Source organism: Akanthomyces muscarius, chromosome 6 (genome assembly GCF_028009165.1).
Source record: "Akanthomyces muscarius strain Ve6 chromosome 6, whole genome shotgun sequence".
NCBI lineage: Eukaryota > Fungi > Ascomycota > Sordariomycetes > Hypocreales > Cordycipitaceae > Akanthomyces > Akanthomyces muscarius.
Genome location: NC_079246.1, coordinates 1,142,370 through 1,161,332, shown reverse-complemented (window position 1 = coordinate 1,161,332; position 18,963 = coordinate 1,142,370). Strand labels below are relative to the sequence as shown.

Genomic DNA, 18,963 nt, shown 5'->3' with positions numbered 1-18,963 from the left:
CGCTGGGCGGGTGGAGTTGTGGCAGTTCTGTGAAGCTGATACTGCGCGGCAAATGGCACTTCGACCGAATTATCAACTTCGTCGCATATCGTTGACTCGGTCAATTCGTTTGCCGGGGGAGTCTCCACAGGCTCGTTGCTGCATGGTCTCGTGCTGTCAAAACTTTTACCGCGAGCACCCCAGACTTGCACTTGCGGGGTCTCTGGGGGCCACCGCGGCGTTCTGTGGGTAACTTATGGCGTGGCTATTCCAGGATTACAGCGCCATCAGCCACCAGATCAGTGCGACGACAGCCTCGGCCGCTCAGCAGAGACACTCTCGGGGAGGGCGCTAAAGGTGTCTTGCAGCTGCCACTGGTCTCTTTCAGACTTGTTCCAGAAAGTCACAGTTTCGTCGCTGCTCTTGGTGCCATCTCACTCTTTTTCCCTACAGCAAGATGGCGGTTACAGTGCTGTCAACATGCCTGCAAGCGATCCTGATCAATCCTTGACCTAGCCAACGCAGCTCACTCATGTATCGGCCGGCTCCGATGCAAGCCATGCACCGCCGCCACCAACCACCACCACCTTGAACGAGAGGCGCATTCCCGATAATGGCATTGTGGCACTACCGAGTCTGGAGGCGTTGTCTGGGCTTGGACATTACTACGGCCTTTGTTTCCAAGCATTGTAGGTGGGCAACCGCCGCCACCATGAAGCGCACTAACACCAACCAGCGCGACCACTCAGCACTTTGTTCTGTCAATCAGCGGGATGGCCAGTCCCCCCTTTCCCTCAGCCTCCACGTCTTGTTTGCCTCTCGTTTAAATTTCCCGACCAACCAACTACTGGCCCTGCAAGGCTGGCCGCACACCCACTGGCCTACAAGATACGCCACAGACACTCGAGCCTGCGCAAGTAAGCGGCATAGTTTTCTAGATGCAGTGCATTCTCGCCATTCGAACACTCTATTCGGCCCGTGACTGGCCGCCACTCACTCACACACCTGCCAGATAACACCAAAAAAAAAATTAGAAGAAAAGGATGCTCTTCAGGACGCGCCACCAGGGCATGTAAACCTAGCCTCACATAGGGCACACAATCCGACGATTGCCGCTTTTGAAGCGCATACTCTCTCTGCTGGACTTTGCTGTAATTCATCCTGCATTCCTTCTACCCCAGAAGTCTACCCCGTAGATATATTTTGCCGCACTGTTCACGTTTCCCCAGAGCAGGGGTGGTGAGGGGAAACGTCTTCATCGGCCGCCTCCGGCCCAGACAGTCCTTTCCCCTCACTCAGCTCCCCCCTGCCTCCCCCACACCAAAGTTCCCCAGCTTCGGTAAGTAGACACGCGACAGAATCGCATGCAGTCTGGGGTAGCAACATCCGTTCTTGCCGGGCCAAGTAGCGCGGATATATGAGTGAGTTTTTCTTTTGGGATCGATAAAAATTGCCAGATGTACGAGCCCCGTTTGCTCGGTGAGTCCTGATCTGTCCAGCAGCTCGCTATCATGCGCGAGCTTGGCGTAGCTGGTTATGCACAGCGATCAGATGAGGATGCCTTGTAAATATTGGCTGCATAATTATATACTATAAGGATGCTCTCTTGTGACACATCGTCAATCGTAGCATCACCGCTACTCTTTTTCTCTTATGCAGAACGAACAAAAAGATTCGGCCCATGGTAAAACAAGAAACATAGGAAAAACTTGCACAATCAAACTCCCATCAACAAGCAATGCAATATCTTCTTTTGCTTCTTTCGCGCACCTCCATCTCTCCTCATCGACGGACAATAGTAGTTGAGATTCAATCACTCGCCTCCTCTAAAGCGACGATTAAACTCCTCTACCGCAACTCCCACCATCTTGTACAGGAAATTTCTCTCGCTGCCGCCTCCCACCGGAACAAACGGCCCGTTGGCGCCGCCTCGTAGAATCAGGCTGACTCCGGTGCGCTCCTTGGCAATGGTTTGGATGTCCTTGAGCGGGACGTCCCACTCGCTCGTAAGGCGCTTCGAACGGATAAGCAGGATGCGCGCGTACGTAACCATAACCACCATGTCTTCGCGGGGGAGCTCAAGATGACCAATGTACTGCTCGTCAAAGTATTTGCCATTGTCGACCTGCTTCAGCCAGTACTGTCCCATGGCTTCGCGCGCGTTGAACGGGCGCACGACACCGTCATTCGAAATGAAGCGTGGGAATCGTGAGCGGTCCAGCTCCGTTCCATCAAAGACTGTCGTAGTATTGCGGATGCCTTCGCTCAGATTACTCGCCATGTCCAGGACACCGACGGCCGGCTTCGTCGCAAGACCAAGTACGCCCTTGCCGACACCCTTGAAGAAACCCAGAGCACCTTCTTGCTCTGCGCCCTCTAGCGGCTTGCGGGCTAGGCCTCCGACACCGGACGCAACACTCGTGAATAAGCTGTTTGCGCCTGCAGTGACACCGTACAGTGCATGCTTGGGCCGGTTTCTCGCGCGCGTGATGCGTCGGCGGTCTTGAAACTGTTTGTCTAGCGATGCTGCTGCCAGACCTTTGCTCAGACTGCCCGTGAACTTGGAGAAACTGTCGCTGAAGCCAAACACGGTCTTTTTCGCGAATGATGCTGCACCCTTGGCGATACCGAGTCCAAACTCTTCGGGCTTGTCCGATAGAATGAGTCCTTGGTAAGGCTCGTAGAAAATGTCCGTAACTCCCGACGAAATATTGTTGAACAGACCGACTGGGTTGCCCAAGAAATCAGCTGACCCGAGAATCTTGTGGATCTGATACATGACTTCTTGACTGTAGTGGTTGGAGATGTTCTGTATCAGCACTTGTGGCGTGACACGCACGTTATCCAGCAAGAGCGCATTGAATCGTATAGGTGCATCGTTGACGTTGCCAAGGGCCATGGTCAGGACATTCAGGACAAACATGAGCGGGTTGCGCGTTGAAGTCTTATCTTCGGCGTTGACGCGCTCCGTGCGCATAAAGCTGAGATCGACTTGCATCGGCTGAATGTTCAGGACCTCAAAGTAAATGTCTTGTCCAGACTGCATCTGACGTGGCTCGGGGATATCGAGACTTTCGTCGCACAATTTGCCTTCTTCTTCAACCATTGTCCAGCTTGCGCCCTTGACATTCGAAAAGTCGAGTAGTGCAAAGATGAAATCTTCGTCAAGCTCGAGGGTCATCTGCTGCAAGAGAATAGATGCATATTTGATGTATGTGACGCCGTAAGAGTCGTCCTTGACTCTGCTGACCATGGCATGTAGTGACGGGTGAGCATCAACCTCATTCGCCTTTTTCTGTACCACACTTGGGTAAAGAACCATAGGGAAGATGCCACCGTAGAGTTGATTGTCGATCTGCATCCATTTTACTTCCAAAGCAACGGTTTGGATCACTGGAGAATCGCTATAGCGGAGCTGAACATCTTTCAAGCTGACGTATGCCAGCTCTTTTAGCTGAGAGTTGATAAGCGACACACCGATGCCCGACAGTCGGAGTTGAGCACGGAATGTCTCTCCAGTATCTTGGTCTTTCACTTCAAAGCCGTCTGTACCAGTATTTGTCCGCGACAAAGCCTTCGGCTTGTACACACTCTGGCTGGTGCGGAAGTTGCTGAGGATCAGTGTTTGCGTTGGCCCATCTGCAGCCACGTTGATGTCGATGATCTTTTGCTGCCCACCAGATCCGAGGAATTTCATAGGGATCTGGTTACCGATTTCGGCCAACTTGACGTGACGTTCCTTACCGCCCGTAGCAATAACAAGTTCACGGAATTTGGCGGCTGGGAAGTCCCAGGCATATGGCATGATGCTTCGTGGTGGAAGTCTGTAGCGAATAGGCTTCCAGCCGCTTCTATCCTCGTCATCATCCTCCTCGACGGTAGGATTGGCCTGGTAGAACGTGAACTCAGTGTCGCTTTCGTTGCGAATGGAGAAAGGCCAGTTCTTCGTTTCCATGCTCAGTTGAATAAACACAGTAGCATCTTCCATCAGAATCTCGGCACGGATAAGGCGTTGGCGCTGGCCAGGCTTAGCAATCTTGATGTGCGTTGTGCCAATGTCTGCTATATTGAATGGCGCTGTCCAGTGACTGTCGACCCCTGCATAGCAAAGGCTCAGCTGCTTGACTGATCCCTTTTGCATGAAATGCAAGGGCCGAAGAGCGGCTTGCGCCAAAGTCAGGAATCCGGGTGAGCTGGACTCGCGAACGTAGATCTCTTCGCCAAGCTTATTCTCGAGCACGAAACGTGGCGAAAGCGTAACAACTCTCGTCATTTTGTACTTGCCCTCACCAGAGTTGACGGTAATACCAATGTGGATTTCCTTGTTTTTTGTGGCCGAATTGAGGATTACTTCCGAGTTGCTTCCAATGGCGTCGAAACTTTGCGGTTTGCTCCATTCCGAGTCTCCAAATTTGAGCAGCGCGCGATTGCGGTTATCCTCGCTGCTGCCGTAAGAGAACATGAACGGCAGTGCCTTGGCATTCTCGTCGTCGTAGCTGATGAGTGCAGACTGACCAGCCGCTGTTCGGGCATTTTGCAAGAAACTCTTGGCCTTGATGTTCAGATCGAGTCCTGACTTGTTCAAAACAACATATGGACTGTAAATCGTGACTTTGAAAGCACCTCCACTCTTGGGGATCTTGAAATAGTGCAGACTGAGATTGAGGGGTAGTCCTTGTTCATCTTTGACTACAAGTTTAGTCTCTTTGCGGAAGTCCTCGCTTCTGCCCGGGTTGATAATGGAGAAATCGCTTGCTTTGAAGACCGTGTCCTGCATGTCGATGCTCAGAAGCAACAGATGCGAAAGCTCGACAACATGAACGGGGCTGACGCCACCTTTGCGCAGAAAGTTGGACCAGTCTTTCTTCGTATTCTTGTCGTAGATTCTGTATTTAAAGTCGTATGGTAGCAAGTTCTCAATGGTGACCGGAGCGGACAACTTGATCTTCATATAGGGATACGTTCGTGTCATAGGGTTGGATTTGCTGAACTCCGCATGAGCTTGGAAGTAAAACGGATCACCGTTGCCGCCTTTGCAAACAAGCTGCTTTGTCGGTCGATCCAATAGATCGCGCCACCATAGTTTGTCTGTGCTCCATTGGTAACCGAACCCACCATCCGGGCGAACCAATGCGGACTTTTCGTACACGGCGCCCACAGGGAGAGGTCGCGATTCGCCTGGCGCAATTTTCTCGATCTTCAGGAGATGTCCCTCTTGCGTATCATAGACGCCGAGCTCGACGGGGATCTGTGTCGCATTCTCCACAACCAAAGGAGAGCGCAAGGTCACGTATTTGACATTGTCGTCGCCAAGAGTGACCTCAACGCAGAGCCTGTGAAGCACATTGTTGGCTTTCGGTCGAAGTCCATACAGGAACTCGCCCTCTCTGTTCAGAAGTACATTCTTCACGGGATCGAAGCCGCTACCTTCCAGCTCAATGACGGCGCTGTTTTGATTCGCTTCGGTCAAAAGGTTCTCGCGCATCTTCTCCCAGTGTTCGAAGCTCCACGGGCCCTCTTGGCCGTCATCCAAGCGCAACGTGATTGGTTCCTCGCTAATCGGGCTCTTCGACTCTAGTGAAACGCCGAAGCCAGTGTAGTTCCGAATTTTATAAGGTGCTTCCACTCCGCGAGGTTTCCCGAGAACGTCTTGCTCTGTCGTGAGAAAGTCAAACGATTTGGATGCAAGGGCAATTGTCGCGGTGGTGACCGTGATGTCGAAAGTCTTTTTGGAGGTCACATCGATAGAGAGAAGTCCAGATTTCGGATCGCGCGCGACACCTAGGCCGACTTGCCAAGGTTCCAGAAGTGGCTCCCAGCTGGATTTGGAGAAATTATACACGTTAGAGTACATGTCGATAGCGGCTTCGGCTTTGAGACTTGAGGACCAATTCTCAGCAGTGGCTGTGAAGTCCTTGATACCAATATCAAGGATGGGTAGTTCGTGCAAGTCACCGATCAGGACGATACGAACTCCTTCAACAGTCGCAGATAGTTCTTCGTGTCGAGTCACAGTTTTTATCGCGGCTTGCACTGCTTTAGTGGTCTTTGCTGCTGTCGTTTTGGTGGCTCTGGTCTTTGCCATGGTGGATGTGCGGCCGCTAGACGCTCTTTGGCTCAGGCCTGCCTTACGAAGCTTTCGAGCTTTCTGTTCGGCGGCGGTCTCCTCAGGTTCTTTCGTGTCAATACTTGACAATTCACTTGCTTTGCCAATAATCTGGAGGGCAAGGAGGATATCACGTAATGATAGGCGCAGAATAAGCGGTTCGATTTCCAAGTGAATGTTGGTCAGCTCCGCCTGAGAGCTATCCATGTTCAACTGAATCGAGAAGTCGTCAATGATTCGTAGTCTTGACGTCTCGAATTTGTCCATGCGACAAAGGAACATGCCGATTTGTGAAACTTGGAAGGTGAGGGCATGTTGTTTCGACAGAAGAACCTGTCTGATGCTAAGGACAATAGCTTCAGAGCTAGAAGTGACTGGATTAGCAATAAGGATGACCTGCGCATCCACCAGATTTATTCGGAAGCCCATGTTGATAGTCGGCTTTTTGGCTTCCACCTCTTTGCCGTCATTTTCAGTTGCTCCTGCTTGTCTAGACATGATTGATGTAGACTTTCGAGACGCAGAGCCTGGTCGAGTGACTTGTGTAGAGTCCTTATCAGAGCCATCAATGGTCTCTCCAACACTCTCGTCATCCATAGGGCTCGATTCGTCAACAATCAGGCCTTCGGAAACGAACTTTTGGACTGCGAAGAGGTAGTCCAGAGCGAAAATTACTCGAGGACTGTCAATTGTTGCCATCGCAATCAAATTCCTTTCTCTGCCACCTGACATAGTAACGCTGGCCATCAATTGCTGTGCTTCCTTATTGTTAGAGGTCATGATGCGGCGGAACTTGTTCGAGTCGCGAGGGCGAGTATCGAAGATGGAAAATGACTGTATCAAAAGCTCTGCTTCGAGTGATCCGTCTGAAAGCATGCGTGTCTTAACTTTAGTCTCGTCGAGAGAGAATCGAGAAAGGCTTGATGCAGATAGATCACCAAGGGGCTCATCTTCCTCTGCAGCCAAGATCAGTTCCAGCCCAATAGTATGAACTTTGAATACGAGATCAAGAGTGGTCCAGGCATTCTCAATAGACGAGAGTTCGGGAGACAAATCCACTAATGGTTGATCCGACTCATCATTCTCGGCTGAAGGAGCGCTCCTAGCGCGTTCCAGGGTGCTCTCGTCCACCATCTTTGCAGCTTCCTCTTCTGGATCATTGCCTTCTCCAGCAAAGGCTGCTGGAACGGAACGAGAGATTTCCATCAAGAAACGCAGCTGGTGTTGTGTCAGACGAAGTTTAATGTCAGAGACTGAGCCTTCGATTTCTGTATCAGGCCGTTTGACACCAGGCTTGTGTTCTGCGTGAGTGATATTGAACCCGAGATCAACCTGGTCAATCATCTCCAGCTCTTCAGATCGGTCGCCAGAATAGCTGAATTCTGAGGTAAGCCTAATATTTCTGATGCCTACAGAAATTTTCATGGCAATGTCTGCGTCGGCGCTATCGTCGATTGGCACAAACTTGTTCTGGGCATAGATCTCACCAAGGTAAGCTGTGATGACGTCTCTGTTGCCCTCGCCGGGAAGGACGACTCTTGGAAATACGACAATAGGTGTGTTGACAACTACATCGAAATGGATCTTGCTCGGGCTTTGCTGTATTTGGTTTGCGCGGTTCATGGCTGCTTGGCGAGCAGCGTTGTAAAGGGCCTGCATTTTGCCAAACTTGACCAGGAAGTCGATGATTTTCCTGAAAGGCTCCTCAAGGAAGTTCACCTTCACTGAGCCAGCTCTCAGGAAGATGGAGCTATCGTAGCCCGGGTAAGCCTTGCTATTCGAAGGATCGAACGTCTCATATCTAAAGTCGGCCAAATCATCTCCTTGAATCGTGACTAGCTTGCGAAGATTCGAGTCCTCGGGGACTCCCTGGTTGACGTCGTCCAGGAGTTGCAAGTCTCCGAGCTTGGCAGATATACGCATCGTTTTCCCGCGTAGGAAGATTCCAACGTCAGCCTTGTTAAAAGAGAGCGTCGCGAGTCGGATCCCATCATTGTTCAGGATCAGTCGAATACTCTTGAGATCAACCTTGACGCGGATAGAGCCGGCAGCGGCGTTTTTGTTGGCCTCGGTCAACTGCTCCTCTCCGTCTGATGAGCTTTCATCAGACTCCGACGCGGTAATTTGATTGACCTCAGGCTCTTCATCAGAATTCGTAAACGTTATCAAGATAAAGTCCAAAAGTGTAAGCAGCGTTTTTCTGGTTACCACCAGGTTGATGGTTGACACTGAGGTGGTGATGTTGGTCTCGATACCTTCGTATATGGGCATGAACTCCGGCGATTCTTTCTTGACTCTCACTAGTTTGAAATTCACCAAACTGCGACCCGCTTGTAGATCTTCGCTGTCTCCGGACGATACTATCGATTTAAATTCTTCGGAGGGGTTGTCAACAAAGTCATCCACAGTCACCGCACCAAGGGACACTTCGGCAGCCATGTCGTACTGCCTAGTGTAGAAGGCCAAGTCAAAACGTTCGGCCACGAGCTCCACGAGCAACGTATCTGGCTTGTTTCTATCAGGGTCACTTCGGAATAGGGAGCCCTTGAGGGTGTCGACTTTGAAGTCGAATTGGAACACTCGCTGCTGGATTTTCAAATGCTGATTGGCCGTCCCGTCAGAGGCATCTTCGAAATCATCCTCATCTTCGTCGTCGATGTCGCCCAGAATAACCGCAGTATGTGGCTGCAATACATCAATAGCAGATGAGAGGCGTCTCTCTCGCAAGGTCTTTCGGCGAGACTTGGTGGATACAGAGCTGACGGCTCGTGGGCGTGATACAGGTGCCTGCTGGGGTTGAGGTGCTTCATCGCCCAGTTTCGGAATCGCAACGTCGATGATTCGCATCAAGTTTTTGTATTTGGAGTCGGACACCATTGCATGTAATAGAGGCAGGTGACCAGATACCTTGAGCTTGGTCAAGTTGGGTGCCTTTGGTATGATTGAGGTGGCCACCACGAAATCAACGTTGATCTGCTCGACGACGTGGAATTGTGATCCGCCTTGTGCAAGGTGCTGCTTCGTCTCTTTGATAGACGGACCGATGAGGACTTGAGTTGATGTAAGTTTTACGAGAAATCTGTCGTACATTGCAGACTCCAGACGCTTGAAGTCCTCATCGCTGTAAGAGTGCTTTTGCTTGGACTGTATCTCCTTCATCGTGCTCTTGTCCACTAGTTCGCTGTTGACATGAATATGACCGGCATCAACAATCAAGCAAGTCGAGTCCTGGGTGGTGATGCTGACGGGCACAATGATAAGCGGCGCTTGCAAGTCAAGCTCGGCATTGATCGTCTTGTGTTCTTCAAGAGCGAACTCAAGACCAGCTCGCGTTTGCTCTCTGAGTCCCTCAACTGTGGCCCCTGCGGATTCCATCAGAGCAGTGATTGACTCTAGGTGTCGCTCCGGTGGTCTGAAGAATTCGACAATGCCAACAACAAAGTTTGGATTCCAAACGATTTCGAGGGGTTTCAATTTTCCGACGACGGCAATGTCGCCCTCTCTTTCGAGAGGGTTCTTTTCAACTTCGAATGAGAAGAATGGCTCATCCTCCGAAGCTTCGAGTTCAAGTAAAGACAATCTCTTTCGCCTTTCTGTGGATGGGGCATCTTTGACTCGAACGATCTCGGGATATAAACTATCGGCGGTGGTGCCATCATTGACTCGCAAGCCGCCTAGGCTGACATTGAGCAAAGTTGAGTCGGTTCTTTGCAAAGCCTTTGCTTTGAAGACGTCAAAGTGAAGACTGAGGAGATCCGTAGGGTTGTGGTTCGCATTCTTCTTCAGCGTGAAGCTACCCGTGCTCAGCGAAGCTTCCAAGCAGAGCTTGATGGCTTCCCTGGGGAGATCGACAGACTCAGCTATTGCCGTCTTTTCGTCCCAATCAATCATGTTGTAGAGTTCTTTTCGTTGCTCTTCCGTCATTTGCGTATTTTCTTCGTTCTCCTGGATGTTACCCTCGGGCTTGGATCCCCACATCCACGAAAGCCATCCGGTTTGTTGCTGTTCTTGGGGCTTCTTAAGCGCCGCAGCATTTTCCTTCTTGAGCTGGTTTCGGGCCAGCGACCGCCAAAAACGCAAATCTTCGTAATCAAGCTTCCACTCTAACTTGGACAGATCTTCGTTTTCTTCGGGGGTCAATGGCTGTTGTTGTTTCTTTTTCTTGAACAGTTCGATGTAGCGTATTCGATCATCACGGCGTTCTTTGAAGTAGTCCCAGGACCATTTACGATTTCGCTCGTGAATCTTGCCCAAAACGGCATTACCAGCAAATCGGAACCACGCACGAGGATCGTCCTTGACAGTCACACCCTTTGGCTGCAGTTTTTTATATTCTTGATGGCGGATGAAGTAATGGAACAAATCCACCATCATTAGTGCATCGCGATATTGGTCGTCATCCAGTACCAAACCAATTTCTTCGAACAACAGATTTGCCTTGAACTTTGGAATCTGCACGTCGCCGCTCTTATCGAGTTCAATCTTTGCTTGTCCATTGACCGGTCGCAGAATGTACTGGTGGTTCCCATATGCAGCTTCTGTTTTGCCTACCATTTTTCGAAACTGCGAAAGCATTTCTTCTCGAGGAGTGTTTTCAATGTCTTGGTCAGCAAACAAGCTGGTATCGGTGTTCCAGTACACGGCGAGAGCGCCGAGGGTAGCAAGTTTGTGGGTGACATGGGATGAATCCTGAATGAATGTGGGCTTCCACTGGCCGTCGGTGCTGACAGCACTAAACTCCTCGAGAGTCAGTCCCAAGGCAAAGGGGTGGCCTGGTGCGGAGATGGAATCTTCGTATCGAACGTGGATGTTCTTGATGGTGACTTGAAGGTTGTCGACAATTTTTGTAACCAGATTTTGCGTAAAACTCTGGTTCTTCTGTTGCTCTTCGGCACTCATGCCTTCACGATTCCGTTCCTTGAGCAGTTCGGCGCTGTCAAGCTTCTCCATCTTGACGCGCTGACGGCGGCTTTCCTCCTCATCCTCATCGTGCTCAGCCTCCTCCTTGGGGCTGGCGAGCAGGTAGACATCCTCTATGAAGACCTTGACGGGAGCGCCGCGGATATTGGACCAGGGAATGACGAGGGTCAGCTCGCCGAGGTGGCCGTTGACGACATTGATGGGGAGCTTCAGCTGGTCAAGGGCCTCACGGCGCAGCTCGAGATTGCGCAGCTTGACATCGCCAGACCATATACCGACCTTGAGCTGTGTAGGGTCAAAGTTCTTGACGTACATGCCCAGGAAGCGGTTCAGCAGTCCAGCAACGAGCCCTTCCAACATGGCGGCTGTTGTGTAGCCGTAACCCGGGCCGGGAGACTGGAGGCTGGTGGTAGTTTATAGTTTCGTTCGCAGTAGGATTAAGGTCTTGAGAATGCCAACATTTGATACCGAATGCGAGAATGGCTGGCACAATTGCGTCGTCGTAGGGAGGTGAAGCGAGGAAAGCTGTCGGAGTGTGGATAAGACGCGGTTCACTAGCAGCCGATGGAGGGGCTGCGTCTTGCCGATGAGTGTTAGCCGTCTGGGCCAAGGCGACAAGGATTGCAAGGATGGCTTACAATGGAGGGGAAGGGTGGCTATGGCGAGATGAGATATTAAACGCAGTGCAGCCAGCAGAATGACAAGTGCTGGTGCAGCTGTGTATGATGTGCAGTACCTAGGTAGAGATGGACAACTATGGTGGAGAGGAGAGCAAGGTCGGACAATGACGTGTGCGATACCCAAGTTAGCTAGCCGGTCAGGTAGTTACAAGGCCAAGGCAGGGCAGCAATGGAGCGTCCGACCGACCAGGCCAAGCACTCAGGCGAAGGTTGCAGTAGCCGGTGGTGGAGATGTGCTGCAGGAGCCCTGAGGCGTCGCTGAGAGCCCGCTGTAATGCACTGGACCTCGGGAGACTTTAGCTGTATTTTAGCGCCATTTTGTGCCTGAATGAGCCGTTGCTTGACCATGACAGTGGCATGACGTTGGGCTGAGCACAGAGTACCGCTGTAGCCACTGGGATGATGAGGTGTGGCTAGCCTACTGGTACACACTGTGGCGGCTGTGGCTGCTGTGAGGGGTCACGTGTTGTCGCGTTTTGTCTAGGGTAGTGCGACGCGGAGAGGAAAGCAGCATAATCATGTCTGAGTCGGGGTTGGAAAATGGCCCGTGACTGATCTGAGAGCTGACATGTATGTTTCTCTCTGTGCTGTGTATCGTATTTTGATTTCTCGGATATGTTCACGCTCGAGTGCCGCGTTTGGCGCAACTGAGCTCCAACACTGAAATGTGTCTTGCATGGAGTAGTCCAACATTATGCCAGGCGAGCACCATGGGCCAAGCTGTGTACGAGTGACAAAGCGATGCTGCAGGAGTGTGATTGAAAATGGAAACACGCGCCTTCATTACAGCTTTTTTGGAACACAATGATGCCATAAATCATTGTCTGTAGCCCATATCCGTTGGTTCTCGTCCACCATACAAGAAGAAGCGCAACATAGGACGGGAATCACTACATTGCTTCCTCAAGCAGCTCCTCAAATGCAGATAAAATCGCCAGAAAGCCCATCTTTGACTTAAGACACCGCCCCCAAACTACGCCGGCAGATGTTGCTTGTTCCATTTCCAGTACAATTGCAGCCGTTGCGCTAACAGCCAACTGCCGCGAGAACGATGTAGCCAATCAAAACCCCACCAGCGGCCAGTGCCACCACCAGCTCAGCTCCGCGGCGCCGCCAACCGGACGCAACATCGACAAACGCAACGGCCTGCATAGCTCCATAGCTTATTTCCTGCCCCCCCCCCCCCCCTCTCTTGGGTTCCGCCTGCAAAGCTACGCTGTAAGGCTCAGTCTCGGAATTCTGACAGCAACTGCCGCGCTTATAACTTAAATAAACGAGGCCGGAAGCGATCCTGTCGTCGCCATGGCCGCCCCCGCCAGCGGCCCCGAGCCTAGACACACCCCGCTCGTCTCGGCCAAAGTCAAGGGCCGAGACAGCGACCAAAAGTCGCCATCGTCGTCTTCCTCGACCTCGCCGTCCTCATCGGCTGTGATAGCGTCGCCACCTACGGAGAATGAAGGCACCAGTCCGCCGCGCCAGAAACGATGGGCCACCAAGACCCGGACAGGCTGCATTACCTGCCGGTTTGTATCCCCCCCTCATTCCCTGGTCTGCATCGGCAGACCCCAGCCGGCAGGCGTATGACCGCTGACACTGTGTAACTAACCAGCATTCGCCGCGTCAAATGCGACGAGGCCAAGCCCATGTGCAACCGATGCATGACTTCGGGGCGCATGTGTGACGGCTACAAAAGCGCGCCGAAGAAGCCTGCAAAGCAGAGCGTGGCGGATGCATCCCACGCCGTCACTGAGCTGCGGGGTGACGGCACTGACGAGATTCAGAGCAGTTACGTCGCAGGCTCCAGGACACGCCATTCCATTCTTTGGGGCCAAGACGAGGGCCAGTTGATACCACCAGAATGGGATCTGATGGAAGCATTTCACTACTGTTCGTCTTACCCCTCCACCCCCCTCGTCCATCGGCAGAGGCTACGATGCCAATATGAGCCGCACCGCCCTAGGGTACTAACACGGTCAATACCTGCTGCAGATTATCGGACCATACTCCCAAGCTTAATGACAAGTCAGTTAGATGACAGCACCAGTGCTTTCATGCCTACAGCAGGGAACCTTGGTTGTAAGACAAGCTTCATCACATTCATATTTAGCAACCGAATAGCAGATGCCGCCAAGAATCGAGGCACGCTTCGGAGCCCAGATGATATGCCGCACGATAATTACCTGTGGACGGCCTTTCATGCGTCCATGATTACCATGCTCGCCATCATTAACGAAAGACTGTCAAGCCCTGACGGGGCTACCAACGATTCCGTGTTCGTCAGAATAGTGGACATGCTTAGTATCGATGTAAGTCAAGATTCACAAGACAAACCCCATAGAGCATGCCAGAAATGAAAAAAAAAACGCTGTGCTAACCTTTATCACCAGCTTACCCTGCTGGGGAGCACCTGGCAAGCCCACCTTCACGGCTATGGCGCCCTTTACAGAATGCGCGGGGGCTACAAAAGACTTTCCAAAGTCCTCAAGAATTTTGATTATCAATTTCAATACGTTTTTATGTACGAACCCCAACCTTCTTCGTTGTTGCGGAATATCACGGACCAGTGCAGAAAATAACCTAACCATACCCCCAGGCTCCATGTACTGACGAGCACCACCACGCCCGCGGCGCACATGCTCACCATATTTGACGACCTCACCGCGGAAGAAATACACCACGTCTTCACGTTTTCGCTCTACTCCGACGTCCCGTGCTCCAGTCACGTCTTTGGCGACCTCATCCGCATCAACCGCCTGCGCGCCCTAGTCGCCGCCGGCGCCTCCGTCAAGGGCTTCATCCGCCCCGCCGCGCGCCAAATCTACCACCACATCGCCGAGTTCTCCGTCACCGACTGGGAAGAGCCGTACGGTGTGCCCGACAAGCCCGAGGCGCGCCTCCTGTGCCGCCTCTTCCAGCAGGCCGTCCTCCTCTACGGCCTGCTCACGCTACCGTCGCTGGGCCCGGCCGACGAGTCGTCAAACCTTCCCTCGCCCGAGGCGTCTGACGGCGACGAGGGCTGCCCCGACGACAAGGACAACGATGACGACGACGGCGATGTTGATGTCGACGGGGAGCAGCAGCAGATGGTCCACGCGGAAATGACACCCCCGCCCAGCATTGAGTCGCTCAGCGCCGAGATTCTCGCGCTAGTTCGCGAGATCCTGCCCCTGATCCCCAAACGACCCACGAGCCTGGCCTGGCCGCTCGCCGTGGTTGGCGTCACACTCAACGGGGACGGCGACGCGGCGGCGCGCGAGTTTGTCACGCAGACGCTGCATCAAGTCTCGACGCATCGCGATGCGTACTACGGTCCGACGCTGGCTCTGAACAAGCTGCGCAAGTTTTGGGCGTCGGGCAAGACAGGCTGGGAGGACTGCTATGACGAAGCATGCTCCGTCATGGCCTGAATCCCATCAAGAGCCAGACGATAAAGGACGACGACTCATGTAAATTTAAATGTTTTTCTTCTCCGTTTTTTCTTTGGACATACAATGTACATATAACGACCGTCTAGTTCAGGATCGGCGTCGAACAAGTATATCTTGATACTTTTAATGTACACAGCACATTGGAAACGACATCTATCATCAATACTGAACTTTAAATGCGTATTATCATGCGCTAGAGACGTTTGTAGCCCATTTATCCGAATATTATTCAACCCATAAAAACAAGATATAAAATCATCAAGGTATCAAAATGCAAGTAGCCATGCCACACAAGCCACCATTTGTCGTAGCTGCCACGGATCGAGGCGTCTTCCATTATTGCATAGAGAGGGGAAAGAAAAATCGAACCACTGCAGCAATACGCATTTTGCACAGAGTGCTAGCCTTGCACAACAACGATAGGGGGTATGATGCGTCCAACGCCTTGAAATGCACCCAAAAGAAACTGTTACCAGGACACAACCTTTCCATCGGCCTGTCTCTCTGCACCGGCAATGTAGCGTTGTCGTCATCCATCAAATTAGTACCATCCACCGTACCAGCTACGGGCGAGCGAAGCCCTGCTTAGCCTATCACGCCTTATATTAGTACTTGAAATATGTGAGGGCAAAGCTGTTTAGTCATACCTTCATCTGCTCGATCCGGGCTTTCAACTGACTTGTCACCTCAGCAGCACGACGCCAGCTCTCCCCTCCACCAGATGGCTGAGGAAGAGATGAAACAGGCCGTTCTCTTCTGGAGGGGGCCGCAGAATCGGCACTTTCCTCGCGGGGATGATTGGATGTGCGATAGCCGCGAGCTGGGGACCCACGCCCGGAGGACGGTCCGCTGCCATATCGGAGTTCAGGACTAATTTTGCTTCTGGGATACGCCATTTCGCCATTTTCTTTTTCTTCCGACATGCTGCTGGCGAAGCTTGCCCTGTTGTAGCCGCCAGAAGTTGAACCAGAATCATGGAAGATGCCAACATCATCGCGAGTGGGAGATGTAATGGCGGGGCTGATGACACCAGAGCCTCCCCCAATGGTCTCAGCTTTGCTTAATGCCCTTTTCAGGCGCTCAAGCTCACGTCTAAGCCTATCATTGACACCTTCGGTTGCCTCAGCATCACTTCGGGCTCGAACCAGCTGTGTTTCCTTGGCCTTGATGCTCAGTACATCCCGAGTGTGGTCTTCAATCAGGCCGGCGTTTTGGTTCTTCAGCTCCTGGATCTCAGATAAGAACTTGCTCCTTTCTTGTCTCATGTCATCGACCTGTCGCGTGAGCCTATCGTTTGCCGCTCGAAGCTCTTCTAGCTCAGCGCGCTCAACAGCGCTGAAACCACTAATAGGAGGCGGCGAGTCTGGCGGAGGCATGGACGGTGCAGCGGCTGGCTTGGCGAGCGAGCGTCCGGCCAGCCCGCGAGAGGCTCCAATGCGGGGTTGCGGTGGCACTGAAATAGGTTCATCATCTGGCATGATCGGTGGGCCTGCTGCAGGTCTGCGAGGAGAGGCAGCGCCCGGCGTTGCCAAAGTTCGCTTCTGAGGTGCCTTCAGGCCCCCGACGCCAGACGACTTAGGCATCCCCAGCTTGCTTCCGGGACCAGTAGGCTTGGCAGGGGCTTGAGCCGGCATGGCAGGTGATTCCGCAGCCGGCATAGCGGGTGCGGCCTTCTTTGCGACTGGACGTTTGCCTCCAACAACTTTCCTGGCTCCAGCTGGGGCAGCCTTCGGTGTCGGTGCGGGCTTCGGCTTCTCCTTTGCCTTGACTTCTGCACTAGCAAAGAATTCCTTCACCTTGGTCTTTCTGATGTCATCCAGCCCCTCGATGAGAGGCGTCATGGCTCGTTCGCCGATGATCTTCATAACAGTTCCCAGAATCTCGGCACCGCCATCACGCAGAACAGGAGTCGACTCAGCAAGGAGCTTCTTTCCAGACTCGCAGACAGCAGTAATTTCGGGCTTGGTTGGTACATCTCGGGTGGTGCGCAGGCATCTGATGAGGAATTTCATAGTGCCTTCTTTGACTTGGGGGTTCTTGTTGACAAGGGCAGTTGAGATGTCTTCCATGCAGTCAGAAAAGCTAGTCGAGGCAAATACAGCATCGAGTGCGGCAGCTAGTGCATCGGACACAGTCTGCTTCTTCTCCTTGAGGCGCTCCATAATGGGTTGCATGACAACGGCGCGATATTTAGCATAGCTTTGACGAAGACCCTTGGCCAGAAGCTCAATGCAAAGCGCTGCTTGTGTGACAACAGCAACATTAGCGTCTTTCATGCACTTTGCGAGACCTCGGTTAACTTCTCCAAAGTCAGTTTCCTTGATGCGAGGAACATTGAGGGCTTCGTATAGACCGTCAACCGCTTCCTTGCGGTCTTTCCATTTCGATGAAGCGAGAAGATCGGTAAAATTGGGTGGGATTTTCTTGCTGATATCAACAGGTTCTGCCAAGGCGAAGGCGTCCAGTTCTTCACCGCCGTCTGGCTCATCACCACCTTCATCGTATCCGTCACCAGCAGCCTCGGGTGCGGCCTCGACAACATCCTGTTGGGAGCGCAGAAGACGTTCTTGTTTAGGCGGTGGCTCGGCCCTGACCTTTTCGAATTGAGCTTCGAGGTCGGTTTGCTGTGTAGGCTTCAATTCTCCCCAGAAAAGTGGCTTCATAGCCTCACGCAGCCATCTGTACAACTCGACGGTGAGAGCTGTAGCCTCGGCTCGGACGTTCTTGTCCGCAGCACCAAAAGCTTTCGGGAGCGCCTTGAGGATTGGCTTCGGGTCGACGATTTTGCAACCGTAGTTGTGAACAATCTGGGTCAGAGCATTGAGGGTTGCAGCAACATTCTTCGGGGTCTTGTGAGCCAGCCCAGGCAAAACGTCTTCGATCACGGGACCAGCGACATCGAGTTCAACATAGAGCAGGAGCGCCTCGATTGCGTTTTGTTTTGTCGCTGCTCTTGTGCTCGCTAGGCCCTTTTCTACAATCGGAGTGATGGTGTGGTTGCGTGTACGGAGGGCGGCATCTCGTCCGCAGTATTTAAGAAATGCGCAGAGGGCAATTATACCGTCTTGTTGAGCAACGACATTGGCATCTAGAACGGCAGATTTCCAGAGGCCGACATCACTCAGAAACGGGCGAAAAAAAGGATCGGATTCGTCGGGGGTAAGGGCGAATTGTTTGGCAGCTTCTTCGTAGGCTCCTTTCCGAACTTTCCAAATCTGCGCGGGCATGTTAACGATACGTTCTTTATTGAGCCGACAAGGTGAACCGGGCGTTTTGCGCATGTACCTTATGAGTGAACCGGTCGGGAAGGGGGATCGAGCTGTAGTCCTCCTCTTCAGCCATTTTGGCGGTAGGAGGCGAGCTTGGGATGCGGAGGTTGGTGGGCTGATGAGAAGTTCGGCGAGATCTAGGCTTTGAATGGGGGCCTGGTGTATTTCCTAGCTTTACGATTAGGTGCTTAAGCTTCTTCATGGTGATCGGCACAGGGACGAGGCTCGCGTAGAGCACGGTGCTCCAGATGTGGTGTGCTGGGGAAGGACGGCGAGACATACCTTAGCAACGCAGACTGCTATATCCAGTGGCAAGGCAGACGCGAATGTTTGCAAAGGGAGGCAAGTTTGAAAGGAAAGAAGGCGAGGTTTGCTCGTTCCAGGCAAGCAGCGCTTTCCACGGAAGCAAAGTTGTAGGTATCAGGTTCGCAATTCAACGACCCCTGGGTGGAAAACCAGTCAAGGGCAGCAGCGAGGGGCAGAAATAAATGCAGGGGAACGCTTGCACCACCGAAAACCTGCGCAACACAAAGTCGCGCAGGAGCAGGGATAAAAGAGAGCAAAAAGGCGAAATAAGCAAA

General features: G+C 52.4%; 5 protein-coding genes across 6 annotated transcripts; 2 read left to right on the top strand and 3 right to left on the bottom strand.

Annotated features, from left to right (window-relative positions):
* Positions 1–592: 592 nt before the first annotated feature.
* LMH87_000405 (uncharacterized protein) lies at positions 593–900 on the top strand (the record flags this gene model as incomplete). The annotated part of the gene is made up of 2 exons (XM_056198308.1): positions 593–668; positions 716–900. 2 exons carry the CDS (start codon positions 593–595, stop codon positions 898–900), a joined length of 261 nt encoding a protein of 86 aa, XP_056055271.1.
* Positions 901–1,792: 892 nt separating this feature from the next.
* On the bottom strand, positions 1,793–11,365 carry LMH87_000404 (uncharacterized protein; the record flags this gene model as incomplete). 2 transcript variants are annotated; one of them, XM_056198306.1, is made up of 2 exons in its annotated part: positions 1,793–2,749; positions 2,819–11,365. In XM_056198306.1, the coding sequence occupies 2 exons, from the start codon at positions 11,363–11,365 to the stop codon at positions 1,793–1,795; spliced, it is 9,504 nt and encodes a 3,167-aa protein (XP_056055269.1). The 2 variants fall into 2 exon arrangements, with proteins under 2 accessions (XP_056055269.1, XP_056055270.1); XM_056198307.1 differs by having other exon boundaries at positions 1,793–5,464.
* Positions 11,366–11,559: 194 nt separating this feature from the next.
* LMH87_000403 (uncharacterized protein) lies at positions 11,560–12,033 on the bottom strand (the record flags this gene model as incomplete). Its single annotated transcript, XM_056198305.1, has 3 exons — positions 11,560–11,584; positions 11,644–11,661; positions 11,873–12,033. The coding sequence occupies 3 exons, from the start codon at positions 12,031–12,033 to the stop codon at positions 11,560–11,562; spliced, it is 204 nt and encodes a 67-aa protein (XP_056055268.1).
* Positions 12,034–12,987: 954 nt separating this feature from the next.
* On the top strand, positions 12,988–15,092 carry LMH87_000402 (uncharacterized protein; the record flags this gene model as incomplete). Its single annotated transcript, XM_056198304.1, has 5 exons — positions 12,988–13,208; positions 13,295–13,572; positions 13,675–13,991; positions 14,073–14,203; positions 14,279–15,092. The coding sequence occupies 5 exons, from the start codon at positions 12,988–12,990 to the stop codon at positions 15,090–15,092; spliced, it is 1,761 nt and encodes a 586-aa protein (XP_056055267.1).
* A 584-nt stretch (positions 15,093–15,676) lies between these two features.
* Positions 15,677–18,455, bottom strand: LMH87_000401 (uncharacterized protein; the record flags this gene model as incomplete). Its single annotated transcript, XM_056198303.1, has 3 exons — positions 15,677–15,703; positions 15,761–18,328; positions 18,399–18,455. The coding sequence occupies 3 exons, from the start codon at positions 18,453–18,455 to the stop codon at positions 15,677–15,679; spliced, it is 2,652 nt and encodes an 883-aa protein (XP_056055266.1).
* Positions 18,456–18,963: the final 508 nt, after the last annotated feature.